Source organism: Pygocentrus nattereri, chromosome 24 (assembly GCF_015220715.1).
Source record: "Pygocentrus nattereri isolate fPygNat1 chromosome 24, fPygNat1.pri, whole genome shotgun sequence".
NCBI classification, from domain to species: domain Eukaryota; kingdom Metazoa; phylum Chordata; class Actinopteri; order Characiformes; family Serrasalmidae; genus Pygocentrus; species Pygocentrus nattereri.
Window position 1 is genome coordinate 30,433,218 of NC_051234.1, and position 19,996 is coordinate 30,453,213.

A 19,996-nucleotide genomic window follows, 5' to 3' on the forward strand; every position below is an offset into this window, starting at 1 on the left:
ACAATATTTACACTCTAAAAAGATGGTTCTTCGAGGGTTCTTTATTAAAGAGAATGGTTCTATATAGAATCTCTATGAAAAGGTTTCAATATAGCACCAAAACTGCTATTATTACAGTGTCAGGCTTATAACAATAGAAGAACCTTCTTTGGTGCTGTTTAGAACCCTTTTCAAGACAGTTCTATATAGAACCACATACAGCACACTCCTTATCAATCTGAAGAAACGTTTTACTATTCAAAGAACCATTTAATTATGCAAGAGATTCTGTGAGTGTTCATGGTTCTATATAGAACCATTCACTTTACTAGAGAATCACCTTTTCAAATGTGTACTATAATAAATAACATATATATCTCAAAATACGCTACATAGACTTAAAGAGATGCAGAGTATTTGAAGATATTTCATTGAATGTTTCAGGTTTTTTTGGAAACACCAAGAAGGACCTAACTGATAATTACACAGTGTAATTACCATTTCATCATAAGAATGAGTCTGTCTTCAGATTCGCTCACTACTTTTCGAATATGATGCATTATGTACATTAATTTTATCTTCATTCTTAATGCTATACTTGTTTCTTGACCGTTAGAGAATCATTTACTGTCCTGTCCATCGTTATGGACACATTTGATGCTTCTCTTCCTACCAATAAGTCAAAATCTATGAAGCTGTGGAGTAGTAGCATCGCACCCGAGCCATTTTACATATATATTCAGTCATTTGTTCATTCGTTCATCATCTTTAACCGCTTAATCCAGACGGGGTCATGGTAGCAGATTGGAGAGCAAAGAATCCCAGACCACTCTGTCCCCCACAACTTCCTCCAGCTCATTCCAGAGGACCCCAAGCTGCTCCCAGGCCAACTTGGAGATATAATCCCTCCAGCAGGTCCTAAGACAACCTCTGGGCTTCGTCGTAGGGCGTGCCTGGTAAAGCCCCACTGGGAGACGGCCAGGGGGCATCTGGATCAGATACCCAAACCACCTAAACTGGCTCCTCTCAATGTGGAGGAGTAGCGGCTCTGCTCTGAGCTCCTCACCCTGTCAAGTAGAGTGTTGCTGTCACCCTGAGAAGAAGCTCATTTCTACCACCTGTATGTGCGATCTCATTCTTTCGGTCATTACCTGAGCTCATGACTTTCACCACAGGTAAACAGAGAGCTTCACCTTATGGCTCAGCTCCCTCTTCACCACTGCAGTCCGGTACAGGGACTGCATTACTGCTGTGCCGCTGATCTCACCATCCCTCTTTCCATCAATTGTGAACAAGACCCTGAGGACCCCCTCCACCTGGGGCAGGTCCTTTCCCCTCATATGTATTTAGCAAATCTATCTCATCATACCGAAAACAGTGATTCTACACCTTTGAACGATTCACTAATACGAACTAATGGACGTATTTACAGTTACCATGGTCTTCATCTGCTGGTTCTAAGCCAATCCCACTAAGGCTGAGGCCTGGTTTGAGGAATCTTATTGGAGTTTTAAATAGTAAGATATAAAAGAACCGAGAAGTATCTCAAGCGTTTTGTTAAAAAATACCACACACACACATGTACATTCCAGCCGGTCTTTATTGGACATACTGAACAGGTTTTAAGGCGGTTGAGCTCTGAGTCTTCCACAGGTTAAAGATGGGTTTCGCTAAACTTGTAGCAAGAGGGATTCTCCTACTTCCACTGTTTCTTCTCGTAGTCCCATTTGGAGCTGAAGCCATGGACAGGATTCACCCTCATGTCGATCATCCTCTGGGTCTGCTTCTCCACCCATTCAGGCGACAAGGTGTGGGGAACATCACCGTACACTGCAGAACAGAGAGCACACAGGACCTCAGTCTGGGACAATCGACCGTTTGAGTTTAACCATGGTTAAAACTGTAGTTCTCACCTAAACCATAACACATAAAAAGGTGCCAAAGGAATAATTATTTAGATCATTTCCCTTTTACATTAAATATGGTCCCTCAGCACAGACTGCTTAACTGTCAGAGGTGTATTTCTTTAGCTTTGCACCAAAGCTGCACTGTTGTAAATGAAGGTTCTGTGCAGGTACATTTTCCGTTCATCAAGCTACAAACAGTGTAAAGGTGTTTTAAGGTCTGATTGTGGAGCTTAAATCAGTTTCTCCAGGTGAAAAGTTGGTATTTGTTCCTTTTCATAACCGAATGTTTTAAAACAGAGCAGTAGAATAAACGCCTGGAGGCGAGGCGAGGCGGGGTGTGTTGAGTCAGTCCAGCAGATCATTTCAGTGGATTATGGTTCAGTTATGTTCCCTGACTAAAGGCACTGAGATGGACCCTTGAGGGGACCACCCCAGAGACAAGAGGGGGACTGCCCCAGAGACAGTCTAGTACCATTATTTCTGAGAGTGTAGGAGGCTATTGTAGCTAACAACTAATGGACAGGCATGGGGGAGTAAGTAAGTAGTAGCTCTACATTTGTAGCGAACTGCAAATTTTCATAGCTAATAGCTGGAGCCACTTCAGTCGTATGAAATGTAGCCAGTAGCTGTAGCGCCTACAAATGTTTGTGTAGCTGTAGTGATAATTTTCACCGTTTCACTATAGGCTTCAGGCAATGTGAGCAAAATCTGAACCATAGAACTACTGACTGAGCTGTGGAGTTCGAGCGAACAGTAATCCGCTGGCCCCACGCGCTGATCACCCCTTACTAGTAGGCTTAGCTCAGGGGTCGCAACCTAAATGGTAAGAAGAGCCTTTTCTGTCTTTTCAACAAAACTAAAACCCCCCTGTAAGGGGGAGCGAGGAGGCGGACACACACGCTGAGATTATTATGGGCAAATCCAGGGTCGTGGTCATAACAGTCCAGGTTCATAGAGCCGACACGGACAGATCGGGGAACAGACATGACAAAAACCAGAATCAACACATCAAACAAAGACCAATACAAAGACCGGCACACACAAGGGGCAAACAGGGGGCTTAAATACACGGGACAATGAGGGACAGGTGAACACAATCAAGGGCGGAGTTACAAAACGAAAACAAACGCACATGGAGTGGGAGGAGCCAATCGTGACACACCCCCTGGGAGCCACAACACTTTATATTCGTTTTACCATCTCGGCTGTAAATATGCCTCAGTGTGTGCTGATGTGCTGGTACAGGCTGAAAAGTATAAATGAAAACACAGACTTACTTTGCTTACTTTGCTTTAAGCTTTAGCCCAGCTCTTTTTCTATATTTGCAGCTTTCCTATTGTGTGTATCTTTCTGGCCCTGGATTAAACGCAGTGTCTTGTTCACACTCACTTGGGGTTGTTTGGTGTGTCAGGTGGAGATTCACAAACATTCTGCCCGCCGCACTTTGAAAGTAAAAAGTAAAACTAAAAAGTAGCCACTATTTTTTCTGGAAAAGTAGCTAAATTGTAGCTGCTACAAATTTTGAGAACTACAAATTTTTCAGTAGCTATCCCAACCCTGCTAATGGAAGCTTATAGATCAATCAGCCGACACTGACCACCTCCTTGTTTCTCCGCTCACTGTCCACTTTATCAGCTCCACTTACTGTATAGCTGCACTCTGTAGTTCTACAGTTACAGACTGTAGTCCATCTGTTTCTCTGATACTCTGTTACCCTGTTCTTCAGTGGTCAGGACCCCCATGGACCCTCACAGAGCAGGTACTGTTTGGGTGGTGGATCATTCTCAGCACTGCAGTAACACTGACGTGGTGGTGGTGGTGTGTTAGTGTGTGTTGTGCTGGTCTGAGTGGATCAGACACAGCAGTGCTGCTGGAGTTTTAATATTTTACTCTGTTCCCTGGGACTAAATAGATTTATTCTCAAACAGATTTACTTTTACTGACACAAAATAACAGGAATTCATAGTGGGAAAACACTGTCCCTTCATATGTCCCTTCATTTTAAAATGAAACACCAAGACAAGCAGTGCATATCCGAGTAATATTCTTTGTTGCGAGATGCAGTGAAAACCTTTACACTCAGTATTTGAATTTAGGGAGGAAAAAGTCATTCAGGAAACTTAGAATACATTTCAAATGTTCTCCCTGTGCTGCTGCATGTATTGACATTTTTCATGCTGCAGAATTCACGTCATTACCAAGAGCCGAATACATTACAGTAGCATCACAGCCAGGAGCTTCAGTGAGACTCACATCCAATGACATCTACCATCAGTGACTGCAGGAACACCTAGAATCACTCAGAAATGACTCATTCCTCTCACTGCTGATAAACATCCAGAGGTGAAAGGTGCTAAGCCGCTGATGTGTCATATCTGTAGACTGACCTAAATGACACTTTCATTTGACCTGACCTCAGCTTCACTTGGGGAGTCAGCGCTGCTGGAACAAACCGCTCAGCCTTTCATGCACCTTTATGAACAATGGCGCTATTATTCACCCTGAAACTATATTTCGCATCTAAACACACAAGAGTTCTAACTATGTTCTCAATATATATTCAGAACACACGCACTGTTGATAGACACAGCCTCGGATAAAATAAGCTCATTGTACCTAATAACGCTACAATGCACCGCAGGAAGGAAAGAGACGACACACGGCAACAGAAAAAAATCTCTAAAAAGGAAAGGAAGAAAAAAAGAAAAAGAGAGAGAATGAAAGAAACGGTTTATAGTGCAAAATCCCCTAAACTATCCTCCCCCACCCTCCCAAACACACACACACACACCCTCGCGCATACCTTTCACACAACTGTGGCTCTGTCAGCAAAAAAATAAGAAAGAAATAAAGAGCCATTAATTGTCCTGACAGAGGCTGCACCTGACTACAAAGTGCCCAACGCTGCCGTCTTATCTTCAAGCTAGAAAACAGGAACGGAATAAAGAAATGAGTGAGAATGTGTGTGAGCGCACGGCGGGCCGAACCAAACTACTCCCGCTACCCGCAACAAGGCGGGCGCATCTTCAAAACAGAACATGCGAGCGCACACAAAAAGGCTCGCACAGCCAAATATCACAAAATGAACATGACTGCAAACAACTATTATTTCCCCAGGGTGGGGACTCGGCAGATAGGGGCGGATGAATATGATGAGAAAATGTAATATTGCTGGTGGAGCAGCGTGGAGCACAGGGGCGGCGACCTTCTTAACCTGTAAAAGTCGCATCAGCAGCAATAAAAAAAAAATGTTTTGATATTAAAGAGGCCACATGAACTAAATGAGTTTGAAAACATATCGGTCCTGCCTCAGTCAATGCAAACGGTCCAGTTTACATTCGACATGGGTGTGATGTCACAACCATCAACATATTTCTATACAGTCGTATGTACAGTACTGTGTGAAAGTCTGAGGCCCCCAAGACTCGTTTTCAAAATCTGTTTATTTGTGTAGTTTGTGTTTATTTGCTGAGAAAAGTGTTAATATTTGAATAAACAAAATTTATAGAATATTAATTAATAATGATATATATATATATATATATATATATATATATATATATATATGTGTGTGTGTGTGTGTGTGTGTGTCTCTGTGTGTATGTTTTATATATATATATATATATATATATATATATATATATATATATATATATATATATATAATAAATAGTGATGTTCTGGATGTGACTGTGTTTGTTTACCCATCTCCAAGCCTCTCCTCGAGGAAGTCCAGTATTATATGTAGTTAAAAAGCAGCTCCTGGTTTGACCAATCAGTGCTCAGTAAATTGAGCTCATGATGTCATTGATGATATTAACGAGTCTATGTGGCGGCTGTGAAGGTGTCCAGGAAAAATATGGATCCGAGAAATTCTTGTTACTGTTTATTGTTTTTCTGTTTATCTGAATTATGAATACGACTTTATTCTAATGTATATGGTGATAAACTCACTGCTGAGGTCAACTGGTTAAACATTTGATTAGATGCCTAAAACTTTCACACAGTGCTGAATAAGTACCAACATCCACAGTCAAATGACGTTTTGTTGATTGAGTGAAATTCAGTTTCCTCTATAGCATTTTCCTGCAAATCTGTGCACAATCTGTATTTATTTGCTCACTTATTTATGCATGTATGTGCACTCTCAGAAATAAAGGAACTAATCTGTCACTGGGGTGGTCCCCTCAACGGTCCATCTCAGTCCCTTCAGTCAGGGAACATAACTGAACCATATTCCATTGAAATGATCTGCTCTAAGCTGTACTGACTCCACACACCCCACATTTTAGTGACAAAATTGATTGTTTAATCATTTGTTTTAATAAAATAAACATAATTAAAGTACAGAATCACTCAAAGTAAAAGATTTTGATAGTCAGTTGTGACTAGAATGACCCATATTTGTGTTGTTCTTGTCAATACACAACGTAAATCAAACGTAGATGCAGACAATTCCTTCCACAAGCATGTAATTAATGACATAATTAGGCAATTAGATTTCTACAGTAAAAAAAGGCAACAATAACTGTACACTTCTAAGAGTTTAAGCGGCTTCTTTCATCAGCCTTTTTCCTCCTTAAAGCCTGCCGCCGGTTTAAGTCTCCAGACGAGTGCTTAACGCCCCCTAATGAGGCAGCAGAGTAGCAGCCCCTGAGCTGCGGCGCACACTCCTGGCTTTTCAAGTTCCAACACGAGGTGGAGCAGAGTGGGAAATACCCCAGTCTCAACCGACAACTGACTTTGGACTTTTTTTTTTTCTCCAACTCTCTCTCTTCAGCTACTTCTTCTTTTCACCCTCTCTCACCTTGGCTTAAAGCTTTGAGCCATGTCCTCTCCCCCTCTCCTCTTATTTGTCTGGCTCTTATTCTCTTCTCTCTTTCTCTCTGTCTGTTTCTCTCTCTGCACTCGTGTTCTTTCCATCTGCAGTGTCTCTCCTGAGGTGATGTAGCACTGACTTCCTTCCTCAAAGAGCTGAGGCCTCCGAGACAGGAGATGGGAGATGCAAGAGTCTAGGCTGCTTCCGACATGGGCTCTAAATTTCACACACACACACACACACACACACACACACACACACACACACACACACACACACACACACAAACACACACACACCATCTCTTCCTCTTTCTTGCACAATGCATCTAGAAAAGCTGATGTATTACCATATATGCTGCTGTGTCTGATAGCAATAGCCATATCTGTCATATATTTGACCTACAGAGCTACTTATATTGCTATATAGCAAAATAGCATGTCATTGTCGGAAGAAAACCTTGTATCTCCATTTTTCAGTTTTTGACATAATTTGAAAATACTTCTTACCCTTTACGTTGTATGGAAATCAGCCAATCACACGGCTGCAGCTCAGTGCATTTAGGCATGTAGAGGTGGTCAAGACAACCTGCTGAAGTGCAGACCGAGCATCAGAACGGGGAAGAAAGGGGATTTAAGGGACTTTGAACGTGGCGTGGTTGTTGATGCCAGACGGGCTGGTCTGAGTATTTCAGAAACTACTGGGATTTTCACACACAACCATCTCTAGGGTTTACAGAAAACGGTCCGAAAAAGAGGGAATATCCAGTGAGTGGTCAGTTGTGTGGACGAAAATGCCTTGTTGATGTGAGAGGTCAGAGGAGAACAGGCAGACTGGTTCCAGATGATAGAAAGACAACAGGAACACAAATAACCACTTGTTACAACCAAGGAATGCAGAACACCATCTCTGAATGCACAACACGTTGAACCTTGAAGAAGATGGGCTACAGCAGCAGAAGACCACACCGGGTGCCACTCCTGTCAGCTAAGAACGGGAAACTGAGGCTACAGTTCGCACGGGCTCACCAAAATTGGACAATAGAAGATTGGAAAAATGTTGCTGATGGTCGAGTCAGAATTTGGCGTAAAACAACATGAAAGAACGGATCCATCCTGCGTTGTATCAGTGGTTCAGGCTGGTGGTGTGATGGTGTGGGGGATATTTTCTTGACACACTTTGGGCCCCTTAGTACCAATTGAGCATCGTTTAAATGTTGCAGTCTACCTGTATTTTTGCTGATCATGTCCATCCCTTTATGACCACAGTGTACCCATCTTCTCATGGCTACTTCCAGCAGAACAGTGCACCATGTCACAAAGCTCATATAATCTCAAACTGGTTTCTTGAACATGACAATGAGTTCACTGGACTCCAATGACCTCCACAGGCACCAGATCTCAATCCAATAGATCACCTTTGGGAAGTGGTGGAATGGGAGATTCTCTTCATAGATGTGCAGCCGACAAATCTGCAGCAACTGCGTGACGCTATCATGTCAATATGGACCAAAATCTCTGAGGAATGTTTCCAACACCTTGTTGAAAGTCTGCCACGAAGAATTAAGGCAGCTCTGAAGGCAAAAGGGGGTCCAGCCTTTTACTAGCTAATAAAGTGGCCGCTGAGTGTAGATCCATGGTCCCTGAAGTGGTGACACCTGACTTTTTTTACTGGCTAAACCCACTCGACTGTCGCATAATGTTGCTTCTAGGCAACAAAAATATTTCTGCGAATACACAAATGAAAAATCCTTTTTTTCTTGACTTACTCAAACTCTGCCCTTTATTGTTAACCCTGTCAGTGTCTTTAGATATCTATAATGTTATTGTAAAGCGAGGAGAATGTTTGTTGCCCTGAGGCAACATCGTGCACTAGAGGGTTAATGGTAGTTCAGGAGTCCAAGACCTGACAAATGTCTGTAATTTCCCATCTGGGATCCTTGGAGATACTTTATCCACCATCTTCCTCACTGTGTGTGGGGTCAGTACAGACGTACATCCTCTTCCCGGCAGATTCTTAGCATCTCCAGTTGTTTTAAGCTTTTTAATTATTGACCTGATTGTGGACCTGGACGTTTCAACTGTTTCGCTATTTTCTTGCAGCCATTTCCTGATTTATGCAGCTCAATAACTTTTTGTCGCTGTTTTCTCATAATGAAGGATGACTGAGGGAATTTGGCCTGTGTTTCATCTCATATATATTAACCAGTGAAACAGGAAGTCATAACTGAGCATTTCATTGGTCCTAATCACTCAGGTGAACTTTAAAACACTAAATATGAGTGGGAATATATTTCATCTGGAATTTCTAGGGGTGCCAACTGTTTAAGATTTAATAAAAATATTTATTTTGTGGATTTAGGTCGTTTTTTTTTTCTTTCTATCTTCATACCTTAACCTCTTCGATCCTTGAGACCACCGGTGGGTCCAAACCACACTTGGTCATGTTCTTCATAACGTTCATATTCCATAAGCTCCATTCAGAAGCTGGGCGTCGTGTGAGGCTGTAGCTCTTCTCTCCAGTCTAATAGACGGTGACGTCATTTTAAACCCTTATAATAAAAGAAGCTGAACTCAGTTTGTTTTTCTACTGAAAGTCGACCCGTTTTTCCCCAAATCTGGGCTCTAAACTATAAACAGACGGCGTCTCTTCAGTGATCTGCTCTGGAAACATCACTTTTAGAAAACAACACAAAGGGTGTCGGAGATTTTTGGCTTTCAGCAGTGAATTGTAAGTATGTAGTGACATGTGGAGATCATAAAACACACGTTCTGTTCATCTGAGGGGCTTTTACAAAAATTAAATAAAACTTTACATTTATTTCATGCAGTTATTGAATAATTTGCCTTACAATTTGGTCAAATTCAGATAGAATAACCAAAATATACCCTGGTCAATAAGAGGTTAAAGAAAGATTTGATTTTTGCTTATATTTTGAATGAAAGATCAAAAGGATGATTAATTAAAATATTCTATACAGCTTATTTTGCTCATGATTGCCAGTATCTGCAGAGGACACTGTATATGGAAAGCCAGTACATTGCCATATAGGACTTTGTACAGGTAGACATGCTGTCACACTCACTAACAGGTGCTCTCCGTCAATCATCCGCACACAAACACACAGACACACACAGGCAGCCTTGGGAAGAGTGCAGGCGCTCATTCTGCAAGGAGGCAGGAGATTCCGTAACTGAAGTCAAAGCTCAAACACTTAAATCTCTCTCCTGTCTTCTCTCCCCTTCTGCTCTCTTTCCCGAACTACTGCCCACAAACACACAGCTCAGCCCAATTATCCGTGCATGAGCACAAAGGGCTGACTAGTAGAGAGAGGGAGTGTGTACTGCAGGTGAAAGAGATAAGAACACCCCTCGCTCGCCTCAGCCGTGTGCCGAACGGAGTAAGTCATGTTATGAGAAAGCAGGACACAGGAGGGCTGCATAGAGAACAAAACCCAAGGACACACCGCTCACAAGTCTAATACTTAATAATGCTGTACAATAATGTTGCACCTCTTTATTTGCACCTTCTATTTATTGTTTATGTTACTTTGGGAGTTTAACTGGACCGTGAGTACAATGTTTCATTCCACCTCATGTACCACATGTGATGCGAATGACAATAAAAGCCTTATCTTATCTTATCTCATCTTACATATGTTGCGTAAGAATGATTTGAAGTGATACACACTTCAAAAAATCGTTCTTCAACGGGTCTTTAGTAAAGGCAGAGGTTCTATTTAGATCAGAGACCAATAATAGGCGCACCGAGGTCCGAGTCCAGACCCATACGCTGTCCTATTTGGACCTGGACCTACAAACAATAAACAATGGATAATTAGACGGGGGTGGTCCTGTTTTAATCAGCATAACATTCCTAGCCTTTACAGTAGCTTTAGCGTCCCGGGAGACTCACAGACCAATCACATGCACTGTATATATCACAGTCAGCCAATCAGATCTGTGCATTATGATGAACACTCAGACTCGAGTGAGTGACGCCACACTGGGGAGGGATGAGGAGAGAAACAGCAGTCAAAGAAGAAAGTGAGTCAGAGGGAAGTTATTCCACATGACGTGATCTAAAAAGAGGAAACTGACAGTAAATGTTGTTGAAATCTGACCGAACTGGACTTTATTTGATCTGATGTTCAGTAAATGTTGTTGAAATCTGACCGAACTGGACTTTATTTGATCTGATGTTCAGTAAATGTTGTTGAAATCTGACCGAACTGGACTTTATTTGATCTGATGTTCAGTAAATGTTGTTGAAATCTGACCGAACTGGACTTCATTTGATCTGATGTTCAGTAAATGTTGGTGAAATCTGACCGAACTGGACTTTATTTGATCTGATATTCAGTAAATGTTGTTGAAATCTGACCGAACTGGACTTTATTTGATCTGATGTTCAGTAAATGTTGTTGAAATCTGACTGAACTGGACTTTATTTGATCTGATATTCAGCTGACGACTGTATAAGATGCTGATATTCCTACTCGGCTACTTCAGTGAACAGTATATGGCACTAAATCATGACAACATTATGATGTTCTGGACCTTAGCTTGAGTATATTTTCTCAAACTGGACCTTGTGGAACTGTGAAACCTTATTTGAATTCAAGAATTCAAGACTTTTTAAATGTGTGCTTCATATTTACATGATTTTCCTCCTAAATGTTGTAGATCAGCCAAGACATGTTCAGTGTCCAACGTTCTACACTGGTTCAGCACTGGAGACACAGAGCTAATGTAGCTAACAAGTAATAGAAGTTAGTAGCCACCGATTAGCGTTATGAGAACTGCATCACTAAATCATCATGTACTTGCGTATCTCAGAATGCCTTGAGGTGTTAACTAATCTCAAATAGACTTATACACAGCCCTAAAATGGCCCATACAGGTCCAAACGTTATAACCTAAGACTAACTCCAAATGAGTAATTAATGACATAATATTAATAATTAAGCAATGAAGATGTTTAGGATGTAACAAAACCTGTGGATTTTAAAGCATTAACAGCTCAACATGATATAAGGCAGGCATACAATTGCTTGTTGTCAGGGGTCGACAACAAGAGGCACATGCGGCTCTGTTACCGCCCTGGTGTGGCTCCCCAGCAGAATTATATTTGTAGATAATAATAAAATAATCCTCCTTTACAGTAAAATGAAGCTCTGCTGATCGTTCAACACAGTTTAACAGTAAATGGTCTTAAACGCTGGAGTTAATGTAGAACTGCTGATTCACCCTTTAACCCTGAAGATCAGACCAGACGGCTGGTCACCATAGCAACACAGACAACAGTCTCGCCCAGCTAGTAGCTACGAAACGGCAAAGAGAGAGATTTAAGATGGACATGGATAATTAAGAGACAAACTGACTGATTTGTGTTTATAATCACTCCAGCTGGTTTCCTGATACATTTAATCTGCAACGGGAAACTGACAAACACTAAAAAGTCACGAAGCCGACACTTCTTCAAATTTTCCATTCCGCCAGCTTTGTAAAAAACAGAAAGTTACTAGACATTTTACAAGAAACTGTTTTATTTTTGTGGAAAAGTTTCCTGCTGGAGATGTGAGAAAAGCAGCTACAGCTGAGCTAAAGCTTAAAGCAGAGCAAAGTCAGTCTGCGTTTTCTTTTATATTTTCTATACCAGGCATTAGCACCTAAAATGCTGTGGCTCCCAAGGTGGTTTGATCTTTATTGAAAGGATAAAATGGCTTTTCTTAATATTTGAGTTGCCGTCCCTGATTTATGCATGCAGTTTGTATGATGCTTAATGATGGCTTTTCTTAAAGCAACATTAGCTTCATAGCTCCAGCACGAAACTAATAAAACAAATTTCACATAGCAAGATTTTGTTACATAATGATTTAAGATGTAAGAAGATTGCAATGAATTAAGGCCTAAGAAGTCATTTCAGCTCAAATAAAACGTTGTTAGAATCTCAAAGTTATATCCAAGTGTTCCAGTGGGGCAGTCGTGGGCTGGAGGTTAGGGAACCAGCCCTGTGACCGGAAGGCTGCTAGTTCAATCCCCTTGGCTGACAGTCCATGACTGAAGTGTTCTTGAGCAAGACCCCTAACCCCCAACTGCTCCCCGGGCGCCATGGATAGGGCTGCCCACTGCTCCAGGCAAGTGTGCTCACTGCCCCCTAGTGTGTGTGTTCAATAGAGTGCATGTATGTGGGTGTTTCACTGCACGGATGGGTTAAATGCAGAGGTCTAATTCCACAGTGTGGAAAAACACAGAGACGAATGGTTTTTAGTTCTAATTCTCAGTTCTGTATACTATGTCTAGATGGAGGTAGCTTGTTTTAGAAAATTTAAAAGGTGATGAAATTCTGAGTTCTGCAACAGTGTGTTTGATAGCTATCTATCTAGATAGATAGATAGATAGATAGATAGATAGATAGACAGACAGACAGACAGACAGACAGACAGACAGACAGACAGATAGATAGATAGATAGATAGATAGATAGATAGATAGATAGATAGATAGATAGATAGATAGATAGATAGATAGATAGATAGATAGACAGATACATAGACAGATACATAGACAGATAGATAGACAGAACTTTATTATTTATATTCTAAGTGGCGATTTTAAGTGATACCCACCGTAAATGCGCTGCCACCAAACCAAAAGGCCGGTGAAGCCAAGGAAGAAGAAGAAGCCGGCCAGCACAGTCTTCCACTCATCTGATCCCTTCTTCATCTCAGCATAGCTCAGCTCAAAGGAGAGCCTGTACACTGCACAAGAACTCAAAATTAACATCTTACAGTAAGGATGATATCTGGTTTCAAATGGCTCTTATGCACAAAACCTGCGCTTTATTGCTTCATATGTAATGAATTACCTGTGTGCTCATTTACCATTACTGCACAATGGCAGCATTGTCAGAGCAATAGCTGAATGGTTGATGTCAGACATGTGGGCAACACTGCCACCTTACGGGCATGGAAGTAATACACCGGCTCTGTTTGTGGTTAAACTGTGATAGCAATGATACAACCCCTGAGACACATCTGCAATACTTACGATGCTTTTTAGATGATATTATTGCCTGAAGTAAAGCAATACCAACACCTAAAACAGCAATGGAATCATCCCTTCTAGTTAGTGGAAGCTTGTTTCCAATGAAGTACAGTCATCTTCTTCCAGAGAATTGATACATCATGCAGAATTATTGTCTTTGCCCTTCAGGCATGAAATGCGCAAGAAGTCAGACTAGCTTATCAGTATCCAACACAGAAACGGCGAGGAAATTCGAAACTCAAGAACACTGCACAGCAAATTCGGCTAAACAATAAGAAAAAATAGCAAACAGTGTCCATAAAAGCATGAAGGGCTGGTGTTTGCATCAATACAGCTTCTCCCAGTTGCTAAGAAAGGCTGAGTATCTCTGATCACTCAGACTTGGGCCCAATCCCATGTCACCCCTCGCCCCTACCACTGAGCCCTAGCCCTCTGTTCTGCGTGTTCATGTCTAGATGTAGGGCGACCCCGATTTTAGTTGAGATAGAGGGGTGGGGTGAAGTGTTGGGGCTACATGACCCTCCAAACGGAGGTTTCTCAGAGACTCCAAACAGAGAGATATGAGGAAAGAAGAAAAACCAGCGAGACGGCGAACAAGAGACCAAAGAAACCCACAAATGTGAGAATTTTCTCTGTTAAAAAAATTACAATAACCACCGTTTCATCTTAGTTTAGTGTCGTTTCAGTGTATTTTGGTCCTTTTCTTCATAACAAGCTAAGAGCATGCTAATGTCTCGGTAGCTAGCCAGCTAAATTTCCCGCTCCATCTTAATTGGTTTTCATTTAAGTTGGAACGAGAAATGTGAACAAGAATCTGGAGAACATCTGACTTCAGCTTCATATCACTGAATAATTAGTGGGGGGTGATAATAAATAACTGCCCCCCTCTTTGAAGGCGTATGATCCCTAAATGTAACTAAAGCCCAGCAGTGAGGAGCTGAACTTTCCCCTCCTCTGCTGTCAGACGGGCAGGGTCGCCTACAGAGCGGCGCTAGTAGCTGTTAATGAAGAGATGCTCTTTTATCTGAGGGTCTCATTTCAGAGGGAAGATCTCAACCACTGCCCTGTAACTCAGTTCTAAGGGGCAAGATGACACTCAAAAACAAATGGGATTGGGCCTTAATCTTAATCTTGAGACTTATTACTCAGTAACTACAATAAATTTAACGGTAAACAATAGAAGGTATGTAGTTATGAGAGTGAGGAGCTGAAGTGTGGGCCCACATACCAGCCCTGTGGTGTGAACAAAGCAATTACAGTTTCAAAACACGTTACTGACTATTGATCATGGCGTCTAAAGCCACGTACCGGGAGCAATCTCCAAGCCCTTCCATTAGCTGCATAGCTAATGAGGTGGCAGGGAAACCACTTAGCGATTCTAAAATAACAGAGTGAACCTTTTAAGCGAAGCCTGATCCAGATGGAAAATGTTCTACAAAAGTCCTCTAGTCAGCAAGCTAACTGTTCATTTTAACGTAGTCTTGAGCTGAAACCAAAGGTTCAACATTTTACACCAAATGTGATACATAAGCACAGCACTAGTGAAGCATGAGCAACAGTTTGTCTGAACATTGCTTCCAAATCAGGTTTAAAATTTCATAGCACAAACAGCAGATCTATTCTTAAAGGATTTATGATGCAACAAGCATAGGTGTCAATGAAAAACATGTCTAAAAGGCTGCATATGTTGCTCCAAAATGTGTTCAGCATTAATGATGCTTTCACAGATGTGCAAATATGCCATTAATACACTTCCCCCCCCAAACCATTACATATGCTTGCTTTTGAACTTTACACTGGTAACAATCTGGATGGTCTTCTTCTTTGACCTGGAGAACACATCATCCTTTATTTCTAAAAGCAATGTGAAAGATTTGCTCGTCGGACCACAATACATGTTTCCACCGTGAATTAGTCCATTTCAGATGCCCAGAGAAGTTGTCAGCGTTTCTGGACATTGTACTTTGCACAGTGGAAGTCAGGCCAACAATCTTAACTTGCTTTTGTGGATGCAAGGATGGGCTAAGTTTACTGGGAATGTTTTTTTCAAAGCATTCCCGAGCCCCTGTGGTAACATCCATTACAGAAGCATGTCAGTTTTTAATCCAGTGCCAGGGATCGAAGGTCATGGGCTTTATTTGGGGGTTTGTCCCTGCCCTTCACACGCAAAGATTTCACTGGATGATGTTATGCACTGCAGAGAGTGAAATACAGATAATATTTCCAAATTTGAGAATGTATATATATGGAATTAAACTCTATCCCTTTTTTTAACAAGCAACTAAAATGTTTTTCAGATATGCTTGTTGTGTCCAACTCTTACTTGCTACACACACTGATGAAGATGGTGATACTTACGTGCGAGTTTCTCCTCCTTGCTAAGTTTGGTCCACGCATCCTTCTCCTTCTCCTTCAGTGTCTTCTGCTCAGGAGTGAGATTTGTGATGAATGGGATGTCGGGCAGTGGTGTGTCCAGGCGGTTGTTGTACTGAGGAACGCTGCAGTCAACCACATCCACGGCTGAGGCTAAAAAACAGCACCAAACAGTACTAACTAAATGAAAGAGTAATGCCAGAAACATCCATGGCTAAACAGCGCCCTCCCTTGTGAAAAGAGAAAAAGTGCATCCTATTGCTAGCTGTTAGCACTGTTATGACCCTTAGCCGACAGATGAACCACCCGCCTCCTGGTTTAGTCATTTCCCTGCTCAAGAATGACTTAATAATTAGCTTTAGCACATATTAGAGCAGGGGAAACACCAAACTGGGCTGGACGTGGACCCTTCAGGCACCAAAATGGGCTCCTGTGTTTTAAAAAAGAGCTAAGTGTTACTCTGAGGCAGATCTAATCTGTTATGCTTTAAAAGCTTATATGGGGAAACAAATTATAGAAAAAGGCCTGGAAATGAGAAATGACAGTACATGTGAAAAAATATGACTTTGTTATTTAACTGTATTTTGGCATGATTAGGAAATGATGAAATTATCAATGGTAGTTATGTCCATTTATATATATATATATATATATATATATATATATATATATATATATATACATACACACACACACACACACACACACATTGCTGATATCAGAACAAAACCTTGTATCTCTGTTTTTGTTGTTTTTCAGTTTTTCACCAAATTTAAAAGTACCTATTGCCCTTTACATTGTGTGTAAAATTCATGATGGATGGACTAAAAGAAGCGGTGGAAAATAACTAAGAATTCTGGTTCCATTGACTTCCATTAAAAGTAAAGTAGGTTTTTTCCTTCTCCTGTAAAGTTACTGTTTTGGAGATATGAGGTTTTGTTCCGATAGCAGTGATATATATATATATATATATATATATATATATATATATATGTATACACACACCACAGAGCTATGTACATAATCATTGCTGTTCCATGTCTGTGTGTGTCATTTACATCAAATCTAAACCTTCTATCTCTATTCTTTTAATCTTTTTGTTTAACATTTGAAACTGGCGATACAATTACGTTTCAAAATTTCAAAATTTACCTGGAAAAAAATCTCATCACATTAAGCTACACTAAAAGCAGTATACCCATTATTCTTCAACATTCCTGCACAATTCAATCTTTGAAATATATACAGTCATTCAGAGTGGTTTGGGGTGAAATGCTCCATCCTAGAACATCTCACAGGGTCAGAGGAACCAGACATCTGAAGGGCTCACTGCCTCTAAAAGCTCCCTCACTTTAATGTGGCCTTTCATTTTTAAGATGCATTCATGGTGAAGAGGTAAATGCAGGGCATCGTTAAGTAAAATATCTCCTAAAGAAAATGTACTTTTTGGAGTTACCACTGTTTTATCTTTCTCAGTATTAATAATATGAAGTTTCTCTACAATGCACCATTTCACATCAAACAACTTGGAACGACTTTGCTTACATTTCAGTGATTAAATTAGCCAAAAAGCTAGAAAATTGGTGCAATTCCCTTTAATAAAAGGGAACAAGTTTTTTTTTAATCCATCTACTGAAAAGTTACCAGGTAGTAATAATGAGTTCCAGGCAGCAAGGTTTAACTACGAACATTAAAATGGCCAATGCTAAATGACAAGTGCTTGACAGACTGCAATAACCATATTTGAGGCCTTTCACAGTGACACTCCGACTGCATTTACACCCACATCCTTGTATTTTACAGGTAACAATGCGCAAATTTGCAGCCAGACCTGTTACAGGATTTATTACAGAGGTGAACTTTGGCCCGTGTTCCATGGCAGGCCTTAAAAAAACTGATTCAAACGCAGCCCCAAACAGGAATCACGGCTGAGTGAAAGTCAATAAGAGAGAGTCATGTGACATTGTACTGCATGCATGATAAGAATGAATGGGATGCATAACTCACAATGACCGTGGGCAGCCAGTGCGCTAGTGGAGGTGGACACTCTCCTCCAGAGCCCAGCCTGCAGCCCCCGGACCAGTGCTCGGGTGGACAGCATCTGGACAGCAGAGGTGGGACTTTAATGTAGGATACTTCTGAAATGAAGGCTATTAATAGTGAGTGTGTCCGCTGTTTCTGTCTCTACTCCTCTGGGCCAGTTGGAACACAGCAGTGAGGATTTGCTGCATTCAGCCATGAGAGCATTAGTGGGGTAAGAATGGTCCGTTCTGGATCACTCCAACTCATCCCAATGGTCTTGAAAGGAGTTCCAACACAGTTCCACTGCTCCACAGCCCAATGCTGGGGGATTTATACCCTCTAGACGACCTCAGGCTCATGTGCGGCTGCTCCAGAGCATCCCATTCTATTCGCAAAGCTTTAAAAGCTGTATGCAATTAAACAGCAATGGGTGCACCTTGAAGCAGCTTAATTGCTATTTAGAAGATGTGTCTGAATACTTTTGGCCATATAGCGTGTATTAGTGATACTGCAGCCTACTTCTCATGCTGTGGCCTAGATATAAATATGGCCGGCCTGAGGGGACAGGCTGGTGGTAGGGGGAGCAGGCTGCTGGGCAGCTTATTTCTGGATCCACATTTCTTTACATACATTTTCCTACAAAGGACCACAAGTGGCCACAAAAAGAGTCCAAGATGGCACATGCCCTGCCACTGAGGGGAAACCTGGCCAGAAACTCTATAATCCTGCTCTGTTTTAGTTCAACAACGTCAGTTTCTATTTGCAAACGTCCAGGTAAGGTCGAGCACTGTGCTTGTGTCGACGTGTTGCACTGCACGTAGTGCAAAAACGCGGGTTCCACGTTTCCACCACCAGAGGGCGCAGTTGACACGCGCGCTGAGCGATGCTGAGACGCAACAGAGAACACATGGCAGCCAAAGCGAAACAATCCAGGAAACAATCCTGACTTTACCCTGCTAACCTTAAATAACCCAGCACACCGAAGAGCCAACGAGCAAAGCAGAAGACTGAGAGCGAACAATGAAAGTACCCGTTTTGAATGGTGCCCATGTCGCCAGTGCGTAATTACGCAGACCGTGCGCAACTGGATCATGCATGAATAACAATAATAAAACAGCTCTTTATCTTTACGTAACACATACTGTACGTATTTATTGTACCAGATAGACAATTTAACTGCGTAACAAAGCAATTAAGTGGTAGAAATAATAAGAAATCTATCCAAATACTTGATCTGCACCTTCAGGTCACCTCCACAGCCATGTATATCAAAATAATGCGCATTTCCTTCTCGGGAGTCTTGACTTATTCAAGTGCAGAAAACAAACAAACAAACAAGCAAACAAACACGCCCTCCAGCATATTCAGTTGGAAATATGTCCTCTCCTGTTCTTACTATCATCAAACGCAGATCCATTACCTTCCTACACGGCGCAGATTACAGTTTCATTACCTTCAATAGTGAAAGCCTTTGCTTGTCTCCAGCTCGTCTACGTGATATGAGCAAAGTCAAACATGGGTCAGTTAGTAAAGTCGGTCAGGTGTCTCGCGCCTATCAGCTCGGTAGCCAATCAGAGGGCAGCTGGAGTACTAAACGTCAACGACAGAGAGAGTGTGGCTGAGGATCTGGACTTCAGTTTGACTTTGAGGAGGACATGACAATGATACATGGTAGTGCGTATTACAGGCACATTCTGATGGAAGAAGTTCATATTCACACAGATCGAGCTGTGCAGTGACAATAACAGACGGAAGTGAGACTTCCTCTTGGTGTTAAGCCAGCAGTAGCAGCCTGCCTGCAACAAGTCAGTAACAATGCAGCACAGTGATACTCAGAGGTGGGTGGGA

The 19,996-nt window shown here is 41.6% G+C and overlaps 1 protein-coding gene across 1 annotated transcript; it reads right to left on the reverse strand.

Annotated features, from left to right (window-relative positions):
* Positions 1-1,561: 1,561 nt before the first annotated feature.
* LOC108434245 lies at positions 1,562-19,756 on the reverse strand. The gene is made up of 5 exons (XM_017709248.2): positions 19,602-19,756; positions 18,134-18,227; positions 16,112-16,279; positions 13,336-13,467; positions 1,562-1,809 (listed from the first exon to the last, which is right to left on the reverse strand). Exons 2-5 carry the CDS (start codon positions 18,225-18,227, stop codon positions 1,676-1,678), a joined length of 528 nt encoding a protein of 175 aa, XP_017564737.1. The 5' UTR covers positions 19,602-19,756; the 3' UTR covers positions 1,562-1,675.
* Positions 19,757-19,996: the final 240 nt, after the last annotated feature.

Bases quoted from the DNA above. Each gene is read 5' to 3' on its own strand.
- LOC108434245 (XM_017709248.2), bottom strand. From the start codon at position 18,227: ATGCTGTCCACCCGAGCACTGGTCCGGGGGCTGCAGGCTGGGCTCTGG. The intron at 16,280-18,133 runs GTGAGTTATGCA...GCTGTTTTTTAG, and splicing joins ACTGGCTGCCCACGGTCATT to CCTCAGCCGTGGATGTGGTT. The intron at 1,810-13,335 runs GTGGGTATCACT...TCTGTTCTGCAG, and splicing joins TTGGTGGCAGCGCATTTACG to TGTACGGTGATGTTCCCCAC.